The 16,365-nt window shown below is 43.4% G+C and overlaps 1 protein-coding gene and 1 long non-coding RNA gene across 2 annotated transcripts; one reads left to right on the plus strand and one right to left on the minus strand.

Annotated features, from left to right (window-relative positions):
• The first annotated feature begins 406 nt into the window (after positions 1–406).
• On the plus strand, positions 407–8,525 carry LOC129625819 (uncharacterized). Its single transcript, XR_008701620.1, has 3 exons — positions 407–508; positions 6,324–6,403; positions 8,145–8,525. It is a non-coding gene; the product is annotated as an uncharacterized LOC129625819 (long non-coding RNA).
• Positions 8,526–11,344: 2,819 nt separating this feature from the next.
• DEFB124 (defensin beta 124) lies at positions 11,345–14,145 on the minus strand. The gene is made up of 2 exons (XM_055543211.1): positions 14,088–14,145; positions 11,345–11,493 (listed from the first exon to the last, which is right to left on the minus strand). Exons 1-2 carry the CDS (start codon positions 14,143–14,145, stop codon positions 11,345–11,347), a joined length of 207 nt encoding a protein of 68 aa, XP_055399186.1.
• Positions 14,146–16,365: the final 2,220 nt, after the last annotated feature.

Genomic DNA, 16,365 nt, shown 5'->3' on the forward strand with positions numbered 1-16,365 from the left:
ACAGTTTAAAAATAAATAAATTAGTACAGTTTATTATATATCAATTATACCTCAATAAAGTAAATGAGCAATGCTTATTAGGAGAAAAAAGGCTAAAGGAAAATAGATGTTATTTAAAAGAGAATAAGGAAATAGTATGTGATGAAAACAAAGAGGTGGACAAGGGCTAGATCATGAAGGACTTTCCAAGTTTAAAAATTGTTTTGCAAATGTAGATACTAATGGCAGAGAATCCATTTCAGGCAGCACATCAATCCCCAAACCTTTATTGTTCTTTCAGTCCAGTCTCCCCTGACTGCTTTTGTCCATTTGGTTATTGGGTGCCCTCCTTTCCATGCAGTCTGGATCCATTATTTCTCTGATCTCATCTTCAATTACTCTTCCGCTGGTTCGCTCCACTCAAGTCATCCTGGCCTCCTTGCTAGTCCTCAGACACACCAGGCATCATCCCAATGTAACTGAAAGTGCAGTCCAGCTGCTCGTCACTCAAATGCCAATATGAAGCAAGGTTGGCAGAAAAGAAAGTTTTTTATATTTTGGATGTTGGCAATGGGGGTGGCAGGTGGCGGGAGGGGAGTTCAGTAAAACAAGGTAGCTCACAGGCTATGGCTTTAGAATATTATCCATAGCCCTTGAGAAGGAGGTCCTTGATTTTGCTTAAATGACTATTTAGTCTTGTTGGATTCTTTTTATTTCTGCATTTTCTCACTTCTCCGATTAAACTTATTCTTTAGCTGAAGTTTTTTCCACAGACAAAAACAGGCTGAAGATATGGAAGGCAAAGACTATGTGTAGGCTCCTGCTCTGTTTCATCAACTCAAGGCCTTTGCAGCTGCTGTTCCTTCTGACTGAAACTGTCATCCCCAATCCTCTACTTGTCTCTAACATCCTTTGGGTCTTTGTTCATATATCACTTTCTCACTGCAGTTCAGTTCAGTTCAGTTCAGTCGCTCAGTCGTGTCCGACTCTTTGCAAACCCATGAATCGCAGCACGCCAGGCCTCCCTGTCCATCACCAACTCCCAGAGTTCACTCAGACTCACATCCATCGAGTCAGTGATACCATCCAGCCATCTCATCCTCTGTTGTCCCCTTTTCTTCCTGCCCCCAATCCCTCCCAGTATCAGAGTCTTTTCCAATGAGTCAACTCTTCGCATGAGGTGGCCAAAGTACTGGAGTTTCAGCTTTAGCATCATTCCTTCCAAAGAAATCCCAGGGCTGATCTCCTTCAGAATGGACTGGTTGGATCTCCTTGCAGTCCAAGGGACTCTCAAGAGTCTTCAACACCACAGTTCAAAAGCATCAATTCTTCGCACTGCAGCCTGCACCAAATACCTTATTTTAAAATTTTCTTCAAAAATGGCTCTCCTGTGCTTCTTTTGGGCTTGAATTTCTCCATAGTATGTTTCAGCATCTATCATATTTTTTTCTTTATTGTGTTTATTGCCCTCCATGAGAATGTGATAAAGGTACACTGAATATGTGTTGTGCTGTGCTCAGTTGCTCAGTCGTGTCTGACTCTTTGCGACCCTGTGGACTGTAGCCCACCAGGCTCCTCTGTCCGTGGGGTTCTCCCAGCAAGAATATTGGAGTGGGTTGCTATGATCTCCTCCAGGGGATCTTCCCAACCCAGGGATTGAACCTGTATCACCTGTGTCTCCTGCACTGTAGTCAGATTCTTTACCCACTGAGCCACCTGGGAAGCCCACACTGAATATACATTAGGCTTATTTGTCAAAGAACTGAGCATGAAAACAAATGTTTTATTTTACCTAAAGAAGTCGTGTCCAACTCTTTGAGACCCCATGGACTGCAGCCTATCAGGCTCCTCCATCCATGGGATTTTCCAGGCAAGAGTGCTGGAGTGGATTGCCATTTCCTTCTCCAGGGGATCTTCCCGACCCAGGAATCGAACCCAGGTCTCCTGCATTGCAGGCAGATGCTTTACCTTCTGAGCCACCAGAGAAGCCCAAAAGAAAGAGTACAGACAGGAAAACAAAAAACAGACTAAGTATTTTTTATTAAAAGGATTTAATACTGAAAATTGGTCACACATTTGTTGGAAAACTTGAGCCAAAAATGAAGTTAAAGTTATCTACAGGTTAGTAACTACAGGAAGGGGCTACAACTCCTAAGGCTGGGAGACCCTTCCTTCCCGCCTCCAGTCCCTCCAGTTCCATTCTCCATCCTTCTCCATCCAACTGTCTGACCCCCTGCATCAACAGGATCTCTTACTTCTGGCCTCCAGTTGGGTTTCAGAAGTGGGGTAACCTCAGCAAGATTTCTGGAGGAGGGAGTAAAGTTCAGGTATTTACTCTACCACCTCTCTCTCTGTTAGAATCCCCATCTGAATTAGTTAACGCTAATCCTTGCTGTGTGACTGTTTTTTACTCCTATGCTGTACTGAAGTGATAAGGAATGGGCTTTTGAAAAGAAATTTCTTTGTTTAGGTAGATAGATAGGTGATAGATGATAGATTCCACAGTCATTTTCTGAGCTCCATCTGCCTTTTGCACAGGGCATATGGGAAAAATAGAATGTGAATGTGATGAGAATCAATATCCTTGCATCTTCAAGTCTTTGATGGTGACTGTAGTCCCTGCAATTCCCCAGAGAAATGTTATTGTTATTGGTTCTCTACTATAGTATGTAGGGAATGTTTCGGTGGCTCCCACTTGTCCCTGTCTACCATAATAGAGCCCTCACTTCATAGAACAGGGAACCAACGTGAAATTCCTCCAGCTACAAAATATGTCTATTCTAATTATGTATTCAGAAATGGAGCAGAATCTCCTAAGGGTTCAGGGGATCCAGTGGTTCAATTGTGAGATATCCTGGATCCAAAAATTTAGGTATCATCTGACCTCTGTGTGTGTGTGCTCAGTCGCTCAGTTGTGTCTGACTCTTTTGGACCCCATGAACCGTAGCCCACCAGGCTCTTCTGTCCATAGGGATTCTCCAGGCAAGAATACTGGAGTGGGTTGCCATGTCCTCCTCCAGGAGATCTTCCCAACCCAGGTCTCCCAAATTGCAGGCAGATTCTTTACTGAAAAAAAAAAAGAAAAGTTTTTTTAACCAAAAAAAAAAAAAGTTGCCATGCCCTCCTCCAGGGGATCTTTCCAACCTAGGGATGGAACTGGGGTTTCCTGCATTGCAGGCGAATTCTTTACCAGCTGAGCTACCAGGAAGCCCATATTGTAACCTATCTACTCACAAAATTTCAAGAAAAATCAACTATAATATAAAAGAAGAGAAGAGAAACTACTTATACGTACTTTAATGTGTGTGTGTGTGCTCAGTCACTCGTCATGTCTGATTCTTTGTGACCCCATGGACTGTAGCCCACCAGGCTGCTCTGTCCAGGGGATTTCCAAGGAAAGAATACTGGCGTGGGTTGCCATTTCCTCCCCCTGAGGATCTTCCCGACCCAGGGATCAAACCTGAGTCTCCTGCACTTGTAGGTGTATTCTTTACCACTGAGACACCTGGGAAGCCCATTTCAGTGTGTAAATACACTTAAAAATAGAATGAAGCAGTCAGATCTTGTACATACCATGAGTGCAGTGCAGTTCAGTTCAGTTGCTCAGCCGTGTCCGACTATTTGTGACCCCATAAATCGCAGCACGCCAGGCCTCCCTGTCCATCACCAACTCCCGGAGCAGGCCCCAAGGAATGAATGTGTTACATATGCAAATTCAAAAACAAACTAAAGTGCCTGCAATCTGTGTCTTGAATTTGCAAAATGGTAAACAGCTTGGATAAAGTGCTAACCAAAACAAAATATAATCATTCCTTGATTTACGTGGTAGTTTCATTCCAGGAAAACTCAATGGGCAAAAAATACTTGCAAAACAGTCTTAGATTCTGGACTTAGAGAACTACAGACGAGTTCTCACCTAAGTAAATGATCTAGCAGCACATTTGAATTTTGTTTGGGAAATGGGTCAATATTTCACTTTCCAGGACAGTCACTCATGTTGATGCCGGGGGCTTCCCAGGTGCTCAATATACAAATTCCAGCAGGGGTCGCATTCACTTTGATCAAAAAATGCCTCCAGAAAATTCCCAAAGTAACCCCTAGAGGGCAGTATCTCCCCTTTGAGAATCTGATCTAGCCATTAAGTCTCTCCCTGGATTCTCAATTTTTTTGAGACAAATGGAGCTGCATCACAAGCAAAATAATTTACCCAAATTGAACTACATGTGCTGAGAGAGAGATAGTGGGGGTTTTGGTTTTGTATTCAACTTATTTTCTTACTTTTTAAATCAACTTGATTGTTATTGTTCAGTCGCTCAGTTGTGTCAGACTCTTTGCAACTCCATTTCACCAGGCCTCCCTGTCCTTCACCATCTCTGGGAGTTTGCTCAAAGTTATGTCCATTGAGTCAGTGATGTCGCCCAACCATCTCATCCTCTCTTCCCCCTTCTCCTCCTGCTTTCAACCTTTCCCAGCATCAGGGTCTTTTCCGGTGAGTTGGCTCCGCATCAAGTGGCCAAAGTATTGGAGCTTCAGCATCAACTTAGTTTTGACTTTTTTTTTTCCTTTATCTATCCGATTGATGCTTTTGAACTGTGGTGTTGGAGAAGACTCTTGAATGTCCCTTGGACTGCAAGGAGATCCAACCAGTCCATCCTAAAGGAGATCAGTCCTGGGTGTTAATTGGAAGGACTGATGTTGAAGCTGAAACTCCAATACTTTGGCCACCTGATGCAAAGAGCTGACTCATTTGAAAAGACTCTGATGCTGGGAAAGATTGAGGGCAGGAGGAGAAGGGGACAACAGAAGACGAGATGGTTGGATGGCATCACCGACTCAATGGACATGGGTTTGAGTAGACTCCGGTGGTTGGTGATGGACAGGGAAGCCTGGCATGCTGCGGTTCATGGGGTCGTGAAGAGTTGGACATGACTGAGCAACTGAACTGAACTGATCTGACTCTTCAAGTAAAATTTTTTTTAATTGAAGTATAATTGATCACAATATTAATTCTAATTGATTATCAAGTATAATTGATAATCAATATTGTAGTTTCAGGTGTACAATATAGTGATTCAGAATTTTTGCATATTAAATTCCATCATAGGTTGGTACAAGATAATGGGTATAATTCCCTGTGTTGTACAGTGAATCCTTGTTGCTTATCTATGTTATATTAATATATGACTGTTTGTATCTGTCCATCCAATATCCCTAATTTATCCCTTCCCCTCCATTCTCCCCTTTAGTAATCATAAGTTTGTTTTTTATGTCTGTGAGTCTGTTTCTGTTTAGTATATACACTCATTTTTATTACTTTTTAGATTTCACATGCAAGTGATATCATATATTTGTTTTTCTCTGTTGGACTTATTTCACTAAGCATAATATTCTCTAGGTCCACCCATGTTGCTGCAAATGGCAGTATTTTGTTCTTTTTTATGACTGGGTAGTAATCCTTTGATAGACATTGTATCTTCCTAATCCAGTTATTTGTTGATAGGCATTTGGGAGGTTTGCCTTTTCAAATATTCACGTAAATGGAATCATTTAGTGTGTACACCTTTGTACCTGGCTTCTTTTGTTTAACATAATGGTTTTTTGTGGTTAATTCATGCTGTGTGCTTCAGTATATTGTTATTGTTGTTTATTATTATTGTATTATATGGATGTAACTCAATTTATTCACATGTTGTTTCCAGTTATGAGATACTATGAATAAAACTGCCACAAACACTAGGGAAGTCTTCATATGTACATATTTCTATTCTTGTAAGTAATTCTGCAACTATTTTTCCAAAATGGTTGTCCACGTTACATTCCCATCAACAATGTATTAGCATTCCAGTTGCTCCATATCCTTACCAACACTCATTATGGTCAGTCTTTTTTATATTAATCATGCTGGTGGTAGGTAATGACATCCTACTATGAATTTAATTTGCATTTCCCTGATGCCTAATGATTTTGAGCATCTTTCACGGGCTTATTGGCCATCTATACACCTTCTTTTGTAAAATGTCTATTTAAATATTGCCCACTCCATTATTACATTGCTTTTCTTACTGACTTGTAAGCCTTCTTTGTGTATTCTGGAAATGAGTCCTTTGTCAGATAAATGTCTTGCAAATATGAACAATAGCAGTTTAAATAAGCCAGGAGAATCCCTCCTTGAGCCAGTGGCTGCCTGAACAGGAGAAGGGATTTCTCCCAATCCCTACACACAGAAAATATCTGTCATTGAAGACATCACACTGCATTGTGTAATTCCACTGCATAGAGATATTTATCTTTCATTAAAATGGCCCCTAAAGATAAACAATCACTTACTTTGGTGTTATCACCAGGGAAACACAATGTGCTCCACTGATGGAGGAAACCTCACTATCTCTGTCAGTCTCCTGAAAGGCAATGTCCTGATTCAAGAGTAAGTTGAGAGTTGAGGTGGGCAGGGAAAAGAAGGGTGTGTGGGGGTGGTGTGTTTCAGGGTAGAGAGGACACACGTATGCCTATGGCTGATTCATACTGATGTATGGCAAAAGCCATCACAGTATCATAAAGTAAATATCCTCCAACTAAAATAAATAAACAAAAATTTTTTAAAGAATTATTTGGCCCAAATGTGATTGTCACCTGGCTTTCAGACTTAAATGTAGCCCTGGCCCAGTACAAAAAGTCCACTCAACCATCTGCCATCAAAAACCCAGGTGGGGAAGGGGGTGGGGTGTCCCCCAATCCCACCCTGAGCCTCCTACAGCATCCATCATTTTAACTTTGTTCTTTTCCTTTCTTGTAAGCCGGAAGGGATCCATCTGATCAGCAGGATGAGAAACTCCTCTAACCTCCATTCTAACTGAACTCTACTCTAAACCCTGATGCATGTGAAAATACATATATATGAATATTACATATTTTGTATATGTGCACTATATATATCATGTAACTTTTAAAATATGTATATAATTTTTAGTGATTATATAAAATGTATATATCCATTCTGACAAAGTATGTAACAAAAGCTAACAAGGATTATGAAAAAGTGGTGAATATTTTGAAGCTCATCTATGTTTTATTTTTCCACAATGTGTTCTAAGCATATTATTCAAGTTATGAAAGTTTGAAATTTTTAAAGAAATTTCCAGAGGCATTTTAGTGCTAAAAATCTTGTTTTGGAAGACAAAGCACAAATGAAAATGTTCATGATACTTAGACAAGTTTAAAAAAACCAAGACACACAAAAAATGTACAATTTGACTCCATTTTATCTGTAAATCACATTTTTATGGATTTTTTTTTTATATATATATGTATAGTGAAAATATTGACTTTTGCCTTCTTATTTGTGCTTCTCTGTTTTCTAACTTTTCTCTAGTGGACATGTATTATTTTTACAATAAGAAAAAAATGTTATTTAAAAAGTACAAAAAGGGGACTACCTGGTGTTTCTGTGTCTAAGACACTGAGATTCCAATGCAGGGGCCCAGGTTCATTCCCTGGTCAGGGAACTAGATCCCATGTGCTCCAACTAAGAGTTCACATGCCACAACCAAGATCCCGAGTGCCACAACTATTAATAATATCAAACAACTGTGAAAATTAAGTGAGATGATATATATAAAGCAGTTGGTACTTGCTAAAGGCTAACTGATACTATTATTATCCTTAACTCAGCCATTCAGTGACTCTTTGGGAATGTCTATGCTCTGAATAGTATGTCTAAGCACCTATATCAAAGCAAAACTTCCTCTCTAACATCCCCCACCTACTTGGCTCACCTTGCACATCTCCAGTGCCATGGAGCTCCCTTCCTCCCAACGTTTCCCCTTCACACTGGCCCGTCCTACCAATGGGTGGCTCCTATTTTACTTCAAAACTAGTCTTGACTTGAAGTCCAAAGCTTTAAGTCCAAGCTCTAGCTGTGTGCCTTGAGAACTGTGTGGCCTTAGACAAGTCACTTTGTCTCTCTGGGCTTGGAACCTCATTCATAAAGTATCTTGAGGAATCTTCTGCCCTAGAATTGCCCTGTTTCCTTGGCTTGTTAGATGCATCCTTGGGATTTAGGAGGTTGAATGTAGGCTTAAATGAGGGTCTGTTAGGATACCAGGTGGGAAATAGCCCTGCACGTGTGTAAACTTTAGAAACGTCTCATCTGTTTTGTCCTATTTCAGTCTTGGAAGGACAATGGCTGCCCTCTGACATGACTGAAAGACCCACAGCATCACTTCAGTAGAATTCCCACCAAAAATGCCAAAGCTGAAGCCAATCATAAGGAAACATCAGACAAACTCAAACTGAGGGACATTTCACAAAGCAACCGGCCTGGATGCCTCAAAACCATCAATGTCATGAAAGAATGAAGAACTGTTCCAGATTAAAAGAGATCAAAGAAACATGACAACTGAATGGAATGTGTGATCCAGGGGTTTTCTGTAGATAAAGATTAGACAACAGAAATTTGTGAATGTTAATGTCCTGATTTTTATAATTGTACTGTGGTTATGTAAGAAAATGCCTTTGGCTTCTAGCAAAAATCCAAAACTATTTCTCTATAAAAGGCTGTCATATCTGATATATATATATATATATATATATATATATATACATACACACACTTATATAAACTATATTTGTGGGGCTTCCCTGGTGGTCCAGTGGTTAAGAGTTCACCTTGCAATGCAGGGGACACAGGTTTGATCTCTGGTTGGGAAACTAAGATCACACATGCCACAGAGCAAATAAACCCACAAATAAACCCAAGAGTCCATGAACCTCAATGAAAGATTCCACATGATTCAACAAAAAGATCCAACACAGGACTTCCCTGGTGCCTCAGTTGTGGGGAATCCACCTGCCAATGCAGGAGACATAAAGACATGGGTTCGATCCCTGGGTCAGGAAGATTCCCTGGAGGAGGGCATAGCAACCCACTCTCATATTCTTGCCTGAAGAATCCCATAGACAGAGGAGCCTGGAGGGCTACAGTCCATGGGGTCTCAAGGAGTTGGGACTTAGCATGCCTGCCTATATTTATACATATATACACGTATACATAGAGGAGGAAATGAAAAGGTTACAGTGGTAAAATATTCATATTTGGGAAGTCTGGGTGAAAGATCTATGGGAATTCTTTGTACTGTTCTTGCAGATTTTCGGTAGGTCTGAAATTCCACGGAGAAGGCCAGTGCCGTGTCTCTCGCTCCGTAGACACGATAGTGGTTGCTGCAGCTTTCATTTGCTGAGCACTTATGAAGGGCCAGACAATCCACTCTGACCCCACAGCTACCCCACAAAAAGCTGTCATTGCGCCCATCTTGCACAGAAGGTCCCTGGTATCAGACAGGGGAAGTGACTCGCCCCACTGGCACAGCCTGTGGCCTATACGTGGCAGAGTATGAACTTGAGTCTGTCTGACTCCTCACTTAGAAATCATTACCATCTTCCCTCCAAGAAAAGTCACAAATTCCCTTGCACTATGTCTGGGAGTGTACAAAGAAAACACAGCCTCTGTATTCTTTGTGAAACAACTCGGGGAGGGTGAGAGGGAGGGCCGGGGAGTCTGAGTGCAGATCTAAATTTAGTTCAATCCAGTTTAATTCAACAATTTAAATAGTCTCCTGAGGTTTCTTGAGTTCTTAGGGACTTAGTCTTTTTGGTAAAATTTCTCGAGGTTTTGGATTCTTCCTCTGTCTCCCTGCTCCTCCCAAACACAGTGGCGGGGTAAGAGCGAGGAGGTTCGCTGGTATGGTGCCGGCCGGCATTCGCTGGAGTCTGGAGAGTTTGGGCCTGTCGTCGAAAACATCCACTGCTTCCCACTTAAGTCAAGTTGCTGGTGAACTGTTTTGGCCTCTCTCGGACTCACTGAGGCCTGGGGGAAGAACAGGAGACTGACCCCCATTCCATGTCAGATCTCTGTGGTCCTGTGGCCATGTCTGGGATTCTTATCCTCTTTCTAGGCTCTAGACACCATGCCCACCTCACCTCTACCACACTGGGTTCTAAAACAGGCCCACAGGCAATAGGTTCAATGTCTAGAGCACGGGTCCCCAATTCCCGGGGCCAGAGATTCGTGCCGGTACCAGTCCGTGGCCTGTTGGGAACCAGGTCACACAGCAGGAGGTGAGCAACAGGCTAGCAAGTTTCATCTGTGTTTACAGCTACTCCTGCATCGCTCACAATACTGCCAGAGCTCCACCTCCTGTCAGATCTTCAGCGGCATAATAAATGTAATTCACTTGAATCATCCCGAAACCAGCCCTTTCGTCATGCATGGAAAACCTAGTCTTCTGTGAATCTGGGCCCTGGTGCCAATGAGGTTGGGGACCTCTGGTCTGGACCACCCAGAAACTAAGGAAGGTGCAGGGCAAGGACTGATGTTCTGGTGGTATGCTTTGTTATTAAATAACGCATTGCTTCCCTCCTGGTTGGTTGGTAAAAGCTACCATCCCAAGCCCTCGGGTGTCTCCCCCTTCACTTGCAGCTTCCTGTGTCTGGTCCAGGGATTCCCAGATCCCTCTCATACCAGAAACTAAAGAGTTAACACCTTGCACAGCAGGAAGCCGCCAAGACTATCCTCAGGCTCCAGGCTTCAAATGTCTTCTGAGGTTAAGTACTTTAGGGGTTTGGGGGCAGGAACGGGCAGGTCTTGGTTTTTATTATTATTATTATTGTTTTTGGTTGTTCTGAGTCTTCCATGCAAATGGCACTCAGGCTTCTCTAGTTGCAGCTCACTGGGCTTTGTTGCCCTGCAGCATGTGGGGTCTTAGTTCCCTGACCAGGGATTGAACCCGTGTCCCCTGCATTGGACTTTGCTTTCAGAAAATCCTCATGGTCCTTTCCATCTGAGCAGACTCTTGAAATATTAACATAGAAGATAAACGAGCATAGAAAAATCCTTTCACTCTCAGCAGGCTCCACCCTTCAACCCAAATGTACTATCCCATTCTGAACACCAGAAGCTTGTTGTTAACTCTATTACTTACTAATTATTCCCATTACTTAACTCTTGTTATCATTACTATTAACTCTACCTTTCTTTTTTTCATCCCTTGTATAAACTCCTAACCTCCTGATAGTATCATTATCCCCATTTTACAGATGAGAAGTCTGGAAAGGCTTATGGAAGCTGAGTGATTTTTCCAGAGTTAGAGTGAAAGTGTTACAGGCTGGACCGGAACCATTTACAGTGGCTATTAGAGCCCACTCTCCTTGGGCAATACACTTCCTTCCATCAACCATCCTTCCATCCCTCCCACACTCTGGACCTCCCCCACCCCTCACTCCAGCCCTGAGGGTGGCGAGGCAATGACAAGAGGACACAGCTGGCAGCTTGTATTTTACTGGAGGGCAAGGGTGTCAGTCCCAGAACCAGCTAGACCTTTTCAGTCTTGACAGGCTTGAGTCCATAAGGCAGACAGCACAAGGTGGCATCCGAGCACAGATGCATGTAGGTTTCATACTTCGTGCAGTAAGCCCGGCAGGCCCCTTGGCCGTTCCAGCACCGTTTGAATTCACTTCTCCCTATGCAGAGGAAGGCCCAGGGTCACAGAGCCACCCAGCGGGGGCAGGTTAGATCACTGGTCGCAGATGTTACTACAGAACAGGGTCACCGATTAGACCACCGGCCACAAGGTAGAACACATGCCCACTGTTAGCTCTTAGACTGTGCTCATAGAGCAGCCTTCAGGTCATAAATTGAGCTGTGACCACAGGTCAAGGGTCAGACTACAGGTAACAGGCTAGACCATGAGTCATAGATAAGACAACCTGTTACAGTTTAAACCACATTCTCAGTCCAGTTTAACCCATTCGTCACAATTTAGACTACTGGTTACAAGTCAAAGACGAATTTCTCGTCCACGTTAACCCACACCCCAAATACACTCAAAGCACTTTTCATAACAGCAGTATTAGATTACAGTTTGTCTTGTTATATTCCCAGTATATGAGTAAGGAAATTGAGGCACAGAAAGGTTAACAACTTTGTCCCAGGTCGCACAGCCATCTGGCTCCAGAGTCCACATTTGTAACCATTATTCAAACTGTATTTTATACATAGGGACCTTTTTAATGTTAGGATTTAGTGAAGAAATTTCCCAAAAAATAGGCCATGAAAAAGTTAAGACTTTGGGTCAATATCCCTTCCAAGGGTTTTTGGTCATAGCATGGGGGATGAGGGGCAGCTCCTTCATTTATAAATTCAACAAACATGGGGCATTGGGAGTACACAGGGACAACGTGGCCATGCCCTCAAGGAACTGTCAGTCAACTGGGAAAAGGGGATTAAAACTCAAGCAAATATATACAATAAGTAGAGTTGCAGTAAGTGTCCTGAAATAAGTGATCAGGGTGCTGTGATGCAATTAGGACAAGTGTGGGAAGGGAGGAGAGAGGAGGACCACTTAGATGGGCCTGTTACAGCGCTATTTCCAGATATATGACCCAGAAACTCAAAAGAACTGAGGTTGAGTGGGAGGTGGAGGGGGAAAGCTTACCTGCCTCTCCCTGGATTAAAAGACATCCCAAGGAATCCTCCCATGATCCCCTGGGCCTACCCATAAGTGTTATTCAGCCCATTACGTCCTGCCAAGGTAGAGAATTTTACAATGATACAGAGCTGGTATCAAAATTTCTATGAGGCAAAGAACCCACACTCCGAAGGGGGCATGCAGTGCAATGGTTAACAGTTTGGTGTGAACCCAGCTCAGACTCCCTGGGTCCAAATCCCAGCTCTGCCATTTCCCAGATGAGTGACCTTGGCCTCAGATTCCTCATCTGTAGACCTCTCTTTCAGAGGGCACAGTGCCAGGCACACAGTACATGTTCAATAAATGGAAAGGTTTATCAGTATGACAGCTTAGAGAGTTGGAGCACCCAGGGCTCACTCTGGCCAGCCCCTCTGGTTCCAGATAAAGAAGGGGAGGGATTTTCCAGACTCCTCACCAGTAAGTGGTGGGTCTGGAACCAGAATGCAAGACCTTGACTCTCAGGGGAGGGCAGTTCCTACAACAACTGCTCTTCATATATCATTGCATTTCAACCTTCCAACAATCCTGAGATACAGAGGTTATTATTTTCTGCTCTATGATCTGCTGTCCTCTCCTCATATCTTGGACTTCACCCTTCTCCACTCTCCTTGTGCCCCTCGCCCTGGCCTCCCTGGCCTCCTCACCTCTCCTCCAGCACACCTATCGCCTCCTGCCTCCCTGGTTCTTCTGCTTGCAATAATCTCCTTTGTATTCTCACTGTAGTCAGATCTCTGCTCATGCTTCCCTCATATAAAAGATCTGAAATTCACTTCAAAATAGTTCACTGAGGAAGAAGCAGCAGATGAATAACAAAACAGCGCTGGTTCAAGTTGATAACTGTTGAAGTTGGGTGATAGATACATGTGAGGTTTTATACTATTTTTTTTCTTTATGCTTGAAAATTTCTAAAAATAAAAAGGGTTCTTTTAAAAACACTACATTATTTTCTATTTTTGTATAAGTTTAAATTTTTCCATAATAAACAGATTTTTAACTTGCCTTGTTCATTGTATCACTCTCTCTACTTTCGTGTAAGCTTGAAATGTTCCAAAATAAAAAGCTTTTTAAAAAAAAAAAAAAAGGATCGGAGCCCTTTCTCACCACCCCATCAGCTCTTCCATCACTCTCCCCATGCCCCTGACACACTAGCCCCTTGTCTCGCTTTTATTCTTCATAGTACTTATCTCTACCTAACATATTATATGTTTATTTGGTTATTTTCTGTCTCTACTGACTAAAATATCAGCTCCATGAAAGCAAGAACCTTGTTTGCTTTCACTGCTTGATTCCCAGAAATTATAATAGTGCCTGGCACACAGTAAATATTTTCATAATGAATATTTGTTGAGTGAATCCCATTTTTAAACTGAGGAAACTGAAGTGCAGTCTGATTTAACAACTCGCTCTAAACTGCCCAACAAAGTCAGTGGTGAGGCCAGAACTTAAACACTGATCCAGGCCTCCTCTATCCCCCAGCAGCTGAGAATCTGTCCTTCATTTCTATACACACATACACACACACACACATACACACACACACACATACACACACACACACACACACACACACACACAGTGTGATGTTACCTGTCGGCACATGACCCAGGACCAGGAGAGCCACAAGAAGCAGAAGCAGCTGTGTCATGGCCACAGGGCTCTGGAGGGGGCAGGGAACCACTGGGGAGAGCACAAGAGAAGAGGAACCAAGCTCACTGAGTCTTGCTGCCTGTGGATCAGCCTTTATCGGGCTGCAGATCAAGGCAGGGGTGTGGGCAGCAGGAGACCTAAGTGGGAGTCTGAGGCCTTGTGGGCCCAAGGATGTAGCTGGATCTTAGCCAGCTATGTGGGGAACTGATCAACCATACCATCTGCAGGTTGCTGAGCCCTGAAGCTGGGGACAGAATGTCTTGAAACAATGTCCTGGGGTCAGAACCTGGACAGCTTCCCCACCTGAGAGGTGGTCCAATAACCAGAGCTTGTTAGAAATGCAAATTCTCAAGGTCAATCCAAATTCAGTGAATCAAAAGTTCTGGGGGTGAATCCCAGCAAGCTACGGTTTAACAAGTCTTCCAGGTGAATTTACACACCACTAAAGCTTGAGGACCACTGAGATAATACATGTACAGAGCTCATAACAGTGGCTGGTACCTAGGCACCTGAGTTGCATCTTGAAAGATGAGTAGAGGGAAGGGTATTCCAGTCTGAAGGAACAGAATGTGGCTAAAAGAGTATTAACTAGAGCGAAGGGTTTGTTCGGAGAGACTAGAAATGGTGCTGCAGAGGACTGGAGCCAGAGCACAATGGCCTTGAATGCCAAGTTCAGGCTTTTATTTGGTAGGCAACTCTAAGTTTTGTAGCAACAGTGTAACCTGTTCGGACTGTAGTTTTGAATAAAGAAGTGAAAGTTGCTCAGTTGCAACTTTGCTTGCTCATATTCGACTCTTTGTGACCCCATAGACTATACAGTCCGTGGAATTCTCCAGGTCAGAATGCTGGAGTGGGTAGACGTTCCCTTCTCCAGGAGTTCTTCCCAACCCAGGGATTGAACCCAGGTCTCCCTCATTGCAAGCAGATTCTTTACCAGCTGAGCCACAAGGGAAGCCCAAGAATATCAGAGTGGGTAGCCTATCCCCTACTCCAGTGAATCTTCCCAACTCAGGGATTGAACTGGGGTCTCCTGCATTGCAGGCAGATTCTTTACCAACTGAGCTATCAGGGAAGCCCTTGAATAAAGAAACTGAAACCCAAAGAAGGGAAGTGACTTGCCTAAGGCATACAGCAATAGAGTTGCAGAGATGGGACTCAAAGTTGTCTCACTCCCACTGGTCTAGTCTCACTGATGGTCTAGTGGCTAACACTCCGAACTCCCATTGCAAGGGGCCCAGGTTCAATCCCTGGTCAGTTGTGGACACAGCAGGGGAAGCAGAGGATGGGACGAAATGAGAAAGTAGCATTGACATATATACACTGCTATGTGTAAATAGATAGCTAGTGGGAAGTTGCTATATAACACAGGGAACCCAGCCTGGTGCTCTGTGATGACCTAGTTTAGGGGTGGGAGGGAGGTTCAGGAGGGAGGGCATATATGTAATTATGACTGATTCATGTTGTTGTACGGCAGAAACCAATACAACGTTGTATGGCAATTATCCTCCAATTAAAAATAAATAAATGAGTTTTACTCCAATTAAAAAAAAAATTCCCTGGCCAGGGAGTGAAAGTTGCTCAGTTGTATCCGATTTTGCCACCCCATGGACTGACTATACAGTCTATGGAATTCTCCAAGCCAGAATACTGTCATTCCTTGTGCCGCTCGGGATCTTTATCATTTGGACCCAGCTAAAGATCCCGAATGGCACAAGGAATGAAGATGGAAGATTCTGCAGGCCTCAACTAAGACCTGGAACAGCCAAATAAATAAATAAATGTTTTAAAAGTTGTGTCACTCCCAAACAATGCTGCACCACTCACAGCGCATCTTGTAGGTAGCAAATGGAAGTTTAGAGGGCCATACCACAGAAGGAAACCAGGCATGGGGGGCAGGGGCGTTCAGCATCTGCCCAAAGCCCTGCAGGGACTGAGCAAGTCTGCCAGGCTGCTGTGGGAGCTGCCTCGAGCTGGACACCTGGACCCCCTCAGCCATGATGATGAGGCCTATCTACAGGCACAGCCTGGTCCGTAGGGGGTCCACAAGCATACCTACCCCAGTCCATCACGACCTAAAAGGAAGCAGCCTGCTCAAAGACCCATGGATGGCCAAACCACAAGTTTCCTACAGTCAACTTCTCTTCTATATGAAGTTCACAATGTCACTTTTCTCCTCCTACAGGCCTAGGAAAACTGGAAGGGGTGAGGAGGAGCACAG

This window comes from Bubalus kerabau, chromosome 13 (genome assembly GCF_029407905.1).
Source record: "Bubalus kerabau isolate K-KA32 ecotype Philippines breed swamp buffalo chromosome 13, PCC_UOA_SB_1v2, whole genome shotgun sequence".
Lineage (NCBI taxonomy): Eukaryota > Metazoa > Chordata > Mammalia > Artiodactyla > Bovidae > Bubalus > Bubalus kerabau.

Coding starts and splice junctions, on each gene's coding strand:
- DEFB124 (XM_055543211.1), bottom strand. CDS start 14,145: ATGACACAGCTGCTTCTGCTTCTTGTGGCTCTCCTGGTCCTGGGTCAT. Junction 11,494..14,087: donor CCTGGGTCATGTGCCGACAG/GTAACATCACAC, acceptor TCCTCTGCATAG/GGAGAAGTGAATTCAAACGG.